The sequence below is a fragment of the Euleptes europaea genome, chromosome 1 (genome assembly GCF_029931775.1).
Source record: "Euleptes europaea isolate rEulEur1 chromosome 1, rEulEur1.hap1, whole genome shotgun sequence".
NCBI classification, from domain to species: domain Eukaryota; kingdom Metazoa; phylum Chordata; class Lepidosauria; order Squamata; family Sphaerodactylidae; genus Euleptes; species Euleptes europaea.
In genome coordinates, this window is record NC_079312.1 from 87,672,275 (window position 1) to 87,680,472 (window position 8,198).

At 41.2% G+C, this 8,198-nt stretch overlaps 1 protein-coding gene across 1 annotated transcript; it reads right to left on the reverse strand.

Moving 5' to 3' along the window:
* Positions 1-3,422: 3,422 nt before the first annotated feature.
* LOC130487750 (neuropeptide Y receptor type 2-like) lies at positions 3,423-4,732 on the reverse strand. The gene has a single exon (XM_056861260.1). It carries the CDS (start codon positions 4,728-4,730, stop codon positions 3,576-3,578), a length of 1,155 nt encoding a protein of 384 aa, XP_056717238.1. The 5' UTR covers positions 4,731-4,732; the 3' UTR covers positions 3,423-3,575.
* Between the last annotated feature and the right edge of the window lie 3,466 nt (positions 4,733-8,198).

Here is an 8,198-nt window from a genome sequence, read left to right on the forward strand (position 1 = left end):
CCATAGGATCCAGGGCATAGAATGGAACTGAAATACCACTCAGGATCTTATCATCCTGCTTGCATCGCTATTCTCTGAAAGGGCAAGTTACATAGGAGACACAGCTCCTGCATCTCGGTAGGGATACTTGATGGGTCTATCTTCCAGGAATGTCTAATCTCCTTGATTGCCAAATATTACATTAATTATGTACAAGTATAAACAATAGCAGTGTTCAACCTAGTTTATACAGACCCATTGTTCAAACTCTCTCCAGGGAACTCTGGAAGCTGTAGTTTGGAAAGGAGTGGCTACAGATATTTAACTAGTAATTCTTTGCAACCCCCTAACTACAATGCCCAACATCTCTTGTGGGAAGTCATGATTGTTATATTTGCAGATAGGAATAGTGTATTTCATTTGGAAGCAGGTGTAATTTAAGAATATATACTTTTTTGTATAAAGACTGTGAGATAGGAAAAGTCTTGTAGGAGCTTTGTGGGCAGATGCAACATGCTCTTAAGGTGTTTGTTTGTTTGTGGGTGCCAAAGACTATAACAATGAAGGGAACAATATTTTTTATTATAGACTAAAGACTTTGTGGGAAAGAAAGTCTCCCTCCTTGGCAGTTTCCACATGGTGATGATTCTTTGTGTGGTTCTCATTGCTGCAATGATGCAGAGGCAGTAGCAACAGAGTATTTTCTCTGTACTTTCCTTGTCTCAGCCTCCCATGAACACCATTCCCCAGCATGTCACTGGAGGGCTGTTTTAACGTTGTTGTTTTTTAAATCAGCATTATAAAAGTAGCATTATAACAGTATAATGATCCGTTGGAACAATCTACTACTTCCCCATAATTCTCATCTTTCTTCTTTTTAAAATAAGTCTCTAGGCCTTTTACTTTTTTAAAAAAAACTGAAAGCTGGGATTTCAGAGAAACTAGTAGATCGTTGCAACAGATGGTTATAACAGAGCAATCTAGCAATTTCCTTTTCTTAAAAAAAAGCTTTAATGTACTCATCCCAAGAAGGTTGGCGAAAAACAGGTTTGGAAAGACTGTTCCAAGAGCCGGAAGAGGATAACTAGAGCACAACACTAGACCACAATATCATATAGTTGCTTCCCCCCCACCCCCAAAAAAAGTGTTGCAGTTTGGTAGCTGAAACATTAAACCCTCCATGTGGAAGAAGCCCTTATAGCATGTGGGATACTTGACTGGACCATCTGCAGTGTGACTGTTGTAGTAACCTTTTCCTTGTTGTTCTAAACTGAGTCATGCAGCACCTTGGTTCTTGGTGCTATCTATGTGTGCAGAATAGGATCCAGGTTGGGAAACTCCTGGCGATTTGGGGATGGAGCCTGGGGAGGACAGGGGCCTCAGAGGGATATAATGCCATACAGTCCACCTTCCAAAGCATCTATTTTCTCCAGGGAAACTAATCGCTGTAGTCTGGAGATGACTTGTAATTCCAGAGGATCCCCAGGACCCATCTGGAGGCTGGCCTCCCTAGACTGCAGAATCATAATAGAAGGTCTTCAGATCTTTTCGAGATTTTGGTTTAAGATATTCACAGTATCAGCCTCAGGTTGGCACCATTATAAGCTTGTTGAACTCAGTGGGCTTAGAAGAGTATAACTCTGCTTAGGATGGCACTGTCAGTCCTGCCAATTACAACATGCTGTATCAACTGTGCTGTGGGCATAATCCATATAGAAATTATCTGCCATAAACCCTGCTGCTTGTTCAGCTCCCAGTAATTTCAGTTCTCAGTGGGTTGTGCTCATTGTTTCTAAGGGCGCATTCAGACTGGCATATTTAGCATATTTAGGACATTTCATTTCACTTTTGATTCTTATTGTACTGTATTGTTTTTCTTTTGTCATTTTGTTTTGTTGGTTTTTGGTACCTCTTTCTCCAAGAATAGTGGGTTTTTAAAAATGTCCTTCACAACAGATATTGATAATAGTATATCATGTAATGAATTGTATAATATATTAATTAATATTATATCTGGTCTCAAAATTTTTGGTCCATATGCCAATAAACAGGTAACCTCAATATGGAATTACAGAAGACTTACTTTAAAATTGGTAATGTGTCTGTCAAAAGAAATTATCATGTGCAGATACAGCAATGCACATTCACCATATCAAGAAAAAAAACCCACAAATAATGAAGGAGGAAGGGAAAGACACCAGCCATGAAGACAGAAAACCTGAAACTTTTATCTAGAACAATTGAGCATGCGCTTCGTCAATTAGGTATACTCTTTTAATAATACACCTACTCCTGGAAGTGGAATGTAAACAATGAATGAACTGGGAACTTCACTTGCTCTCCATACCAATATCAGTAGCAGATACTACATGAAAAACTGTCAGTCTACACCTTTACAGCAGCCATTCTTGCTGTGGATATAAATACAAAATTAACATTGTTGTCTATCTACAGTTGTTTGAAATCTTACAATTTAATATTTTAACCAAGACTTTCTACAGAGTCCATATACTGCTCCCCTTTTGCTTCCCAAGTGTTTTGCTTACTTACCCCAAAATTACCAATAATACCTCAACAGGCTTTGCCTCTGTTTACTGTGGCTCAGTCTGTCCTACATGACAAAGGAATTGATAATGTACCATAATGATTATGGATGGCTCCCTAGTTAGCCTGAAGTGTTAGCAAATTGGCTGTTCAAGCAGCCCAACAGGGCTTGGGTGAAATTATCCCACCACTCTACTGAAGGAAGTGAGCATGTGTGTGTGTGTGTGTGTGTGTGTGTGTGTGTGTGTGTGTGTGTGTGTGTGTGTGTGTGTGTGAAAAGGAAGCACAGTCCTAATGCCAGAAGAGACAGAGATGAGCAAACAGCCATCGCTGGAGTTGGTTGAATCTGTCTCTGGGGATCTATTATAGCGGGAATGTTCCTTCATCTCCACCTGTGCTCAACCTTTATATTTTTCAGTATTTTATATTTGCCACAAAAATGTCTTAAGTCTTCAGTGCTCCCTCTGTTAAAGGTAAACATTGCTCCTGTAACTTCTCACCTCTCAAGGAACTGAGGCACATGTAACAATATAATAACAATAGTTTATTCTAAAAGATTAGGATCTAGGAATGTTAAAATATGAATCTGAAATGAGAAATTCAACAGAAGAGAAGGACATCTCATTTAGAAGAATATACAATGTATTTAATGTGTAACATACTATCCTTTCTTTTTAATTATGACAACAGATACTTTCACTTGCACTGGCTGCTTTTTTGTGTGCCATAAATGACATAAATGACAGTGGAGTTGAATCGTCTCATATCTGTTAAATGAAAGTGTCCTGTCTACAGCATGTTTTCTGCTACTTTACTTAACAAGCAACACAAAAGTTGGAGCAAAAATTGACTAACTTGTTTCATGGGACAGAACAGACAGAACATGAGTTTTGTTGTTTTTTGGGAAGATACACAAGGTGCTTTTTATGTGGCTATGACAGCAGCAGCATTTTGACAATTTAACACATTTCCGTGTTAGAAAAGGCTTCAGTCCAACGTGGCCACCACTGAGGTTCCAGCCCTTCGGTGGAGATACCTTTGCTTGGGGTCTACTAAACCGGTGTTGGTAGCTGTCCATTGCCTGCTGAGTGTTTGATGCTCCCATTCATGGTGGTGGCTCTGAAAGTGTAGGATCGACCTCTGATGGACCCCTCTGTGTAGAGTCTCTCAGGCTTGTTCTGGCAACGGAAGAACATGAGGAATCCATTTCGGTAGTTCTTATTCATCCAGCCATAGAGTAGAGGGTTAGCAAAAGTTGAGCACATGGCTACCACGTGGAAAACTGTATAAAGGAGTTTATACTCATGGAAGATGAGCACCAGATCTAGGTCAATGGCAAGCTGGAAAATATGGAAAGGGAGCCAAAAAACTGCAAACACCACCACCACCATCACCAGCATCTTTGTGGTCTTCCTCCTGCGGCACTGACTGTCATTCCTAGTGGTGGGGCTGATATGGCTTTTGAGCTTGAACCATATCCTGATGTAGGCATAGCAGATGATGGAAAGAGGGAGGACATACTGCAAGAGGAGCATGGCTAAGCTGTATATGGTAGCATCTCTGTTTTCTGAAGGCCACTTCTCAGAGCAGACAGCTATTCGGAGATTGATGGATGGAATTTCTTCATACCTGTACTCTCGGAAGATGGCCAGAGGACTGGCTAGGACAGCACCTACCAGCCATGTAATAGCTATGATGGTGAAGCTGATCTTCTTGGATATCCTGCTGTCCAGGTGGAAAACTATGCATCTGTACCTGTCCAGAGCAATCACAGTTAAGGTGAGGGTGGATACATGCACACTTAAAGCTTGAGCATAGGAGACCAGGTGGCAAAGCACAGCCCCAAACTTCCACTCATCAAGCAAAGTGTAGGCCAAAGTGAAGGGCAAGCAGAGTGTGTCTACCATTAAGTCTGCCAGAGCCAGGTTAGCTATGAAAAAGTTGGTAACAGTCCTCATGGTTTTGTACCTCACTATCATGTAGATGACTAAAGAGTTGCCAATGAACCCCAACAGAATGATGAGGGAGTAGGCAGCTATCAGTATGATCTGGACCCCCAAGATCTTGGTGCTGTCCATCATAACACTGGAGGATCCTTGAAGCCCCTGACTAGGGGTGACGATGCTCTTTGTGTGCCAGCCAAATGGCCGCTTTTTATCCAATATGTCCAAGATGATGGTGCTGTTGGCTTGATCAAGCAACCCCATGATTAATTGTTGCCACTAGACTGAGGGTGTATAAGTTAGCCACTTTGTCTGTAAAGAGGGAAACAAGCATATTAAAAAAGAACATTTCACGAGGAAAAAAGCCTGAATCTCAGGTTATAATGACATGATTGGAATGGCATTGAAAACTGAGCCCCATTCCTAAATTCCTCCCAACCCTCTTCTACATTAAAATAGCATCATGTTTATGGTTTCTGTACACAGTTACCATGGCCACTCTGAAAGAAAAGTTGACCCGCTTAGACCCCATTTTATACGCCTGATAAAATGATTACCAAAGAAACAGCTAAAAGGCTGGCCCCAGCTGAATTCTTTTTAAAAATGTTTTGTTTGCAAATTCTATTTATCTACAATTGAATGTTAGAAAGGCCCCTCCAAATGCCAGGCTGACATAATCAAATGAACTAGACATTCTACTCATCTATAAACAACAACCACCATTGGTCTGTAGTCTGCCATTTGTGGCCTCTTGCGACCTTGGCTCTGCTACCTAGAACAGATTTGAATAAAGGATAGACATGAATACAGATAAATATATCAATCAATACAGGCTGGGGAACAAAATAGAATCAGTGATAGTTTCACTCATGAGTAGGACTCATGCTGAAAGTCTGTGTATGCATACTGGGTTTTAAACTCCAGTGAATATGTATAGGATCAGGCTGCACAAAATGTTCTCTGGGACAGAGATGTTAAACCAACGTCTGTCATGGGTAGGGTTGCTAACCTCCAGGTACTAGCTGGAGCTCTCCTGCTATTACAGCTGATCTCCTGCTGATAGAGATCAGTTCACCTGGAGAAAATGGCTGCTTTGGCAATTGGACTCTATGGCATTGAAGTCCCCCCTCTCCAAACCCCATCCTCCTCAGGCTCCGCCCCCAAAATCTCCAGGTATTTCCCAAGCTGAAGCTGGCAACCCTAGTCTCCTCCCAAATCAAAGTTGTGATAGGGGGAGAGGAGTTGGGCTTGGACAATGTGCAGCCACAGACACATACCCTCCAACCCAGTCCCACCAGCAGAGCATTGTGTTTGCATCTTCAGTAGATGGGATTGCAGTGCCTGGTCCACAGAGCTAGGTGCCAAATTTAGTTAAGGAAATCCATATTTCCTTATGCAGAATATGCAGAAGCTAACTGCCATATGCATAGGTTGCCAACCTCCAGGTACTGGAAGGAAAAATACACCTATGCTATATCCAAGTAATTAGCAAGGCTCTCTATATATTTCAAATTACAAAAATTATATTGATTAGGTAATACTATGTAACAAACAGTGTGACATATGTGAATTACCACCCAAAGTGTAACAAAACATATAATACAGACAATGTGTGTGTGTGTAAAGTGCCGTCAAGTCGCAGCCGACTTATGGCGACCCCTTTTTGGGGTTTTCATGGCAAGAGACTAGCAGAGGTGGTTTGCCAGTGCCTTCCTCTGCACAGCAACCCTGGTATTCCTTGGTGGTCTCCCATCCAAATACTAACCAGGGCTGACCCTGCTTAGCTTCTGAGATCTGACGAGATCAGGCTAGCCTGGGCCATCCAGGTCAGGGCTAATACAGACAATACAGACATGAAAAGTTCTCTCAATATAAAAAAGGTTTTTTCAATTGCACATATCAAATGTTTCACAGTTTTCACATAGTGCTTCTAGTATAGTTACATTCTTTATGCCCGAAGGGCTAAAAAAGAATTAAATATAGCTTCTGGAGAAGTCATCTCAGCCAGAAAGGAAAATGGGAAACGCCTTCCGGATTATTTTGCACGTTTTTGCCACTAGGGGCTTCATCAGCCTGGCAAGAGTATATTTAAATAATACAATTTGTTACATTCTAACTTAAATACAAAATACTTGAACATTATGGAAAAGTTCTAGTATTGCTGGAACGTATTGCTGGGGGAGACCCAAAATGAGAAAAAGTAAAAACATGTTTGTGTCTTTACTTGAGATACACACACACACACACACACACACACACACACAGCATGGTTTAAGAGTACCATGTGGTGTCCAGTTGCATTATATACACACTATGTTCCTGTTCTATTCTACCCATTTTGGTTGCACAGGTGTTTTTGTTTGTTTGTTTGTTTGTTTGCTATGATCTTGCCAAATGTGTATATGACCAAATATGTGTCCCTCATTGGGGGGACTGGGAGTGCAGAATCTTCATACTGGAGAGGGAAGAATATAAACCTTATAGCACATCTCAGTGTAAGAAACAGTTTTGTTACTTTTATCCAGGCTACTGTTTTAGACTGCCTAGTCCACTCCAGGACTTAGTGTGAGCAAGAACAGAGAAAAAGGAAGTTACTGTTAGGGCAACTCCCCACAGAGAAAAAAAAACCTGTTAAATTGTGCTCCTGTTTAAAACTATGCTGCCTCCTTATTCTGCTGCCCAGCATTGAGATCACAGCAGCAACCATGTCTATTTCTCTCTAAAGAGACCATTACAAATTTCACAGTCTACACTCCTCTAAACCGAGCTTGTGAACAGGGTCAATGAAATGCCAAGCAATTTACATGATTTCAAAGCAGTGGTCATGATGGTGAATAAATATCACTAGTATCAACACAAAGGTCTAGAGGAACAAACAGCAGTCCTCTCACTTAATCAGCACACAATAATTTAATGGATGTTAGCCGCTCTGAGCCCAGCTATGGCCAGGAAAGAGAGCGGGGTATAAGTCTAAATAAGTAAATAAATAAATATGAAGGTAGCTCCTTAAACAAATGGAAGAAAACAATCACTGTGGAAATGGTGTCAGGGGCTTTGGTTGCGTTGTAAATCATAAGAAATAGTCATTGTATTCATTTACCACTTTGTCGAACAGAGTTTATAGCATCCCTTGGGAGCTGCTGCTGGTATCCTGACTTTTTGGCTACCGAGCTCTGCTACTTTGGATGCCCAAGGAAGAGAGAAAATGCCTAATTTAGATTGGCCCCCACTGCTTCCTCCCCTTCCTCTTTTCCCTGTATATTTTTATTGGTTCACAAACATTAGCACCGATGGATTGATCTTGAATAATAAGTTTGGTAGCAGAAATTCTCTCATGTAAACAGAGACACAGCTGAAGATCAGTGGGCAGTATGTTGAGGAGAGAAAGCCTTACACTTCTATCTATCCATTGCTGCCCAGGAAACATTGAGGTGCATCCAACCATCCTCCTCCAGCCCCAGAAGCATTCCTCTAACTTAGGTGGCTCTTTCTCCAATGGACAAGCCATTTAATTTGGAGGACGGCTCCTTAGATTGGAGCAAGGCTTCAAACATGAGCCAAAAGGAAAGGTGGGAGTATATTTTAATTAATAAATAAATAAACTTTGTTGAGTGGAGTGGTAGGAGGTGGTAGGATCCACACCATTTTCTGCTTTCTGACTTTCTTGGGCAGGAGTTGTCATATTGAAGCTCACAGCTCAAAATGTTGATAAGAAATAGGAATGAGGGATGG

Coding starts and splice junctions, on each gene's coding strand:
- LOC130487750 (XM_056861260.1), bottom strand. CDS start 4,730: ATGGGGTTGCTTGATCAAGCCAACAGCACCATCATCTTGGACATATTG.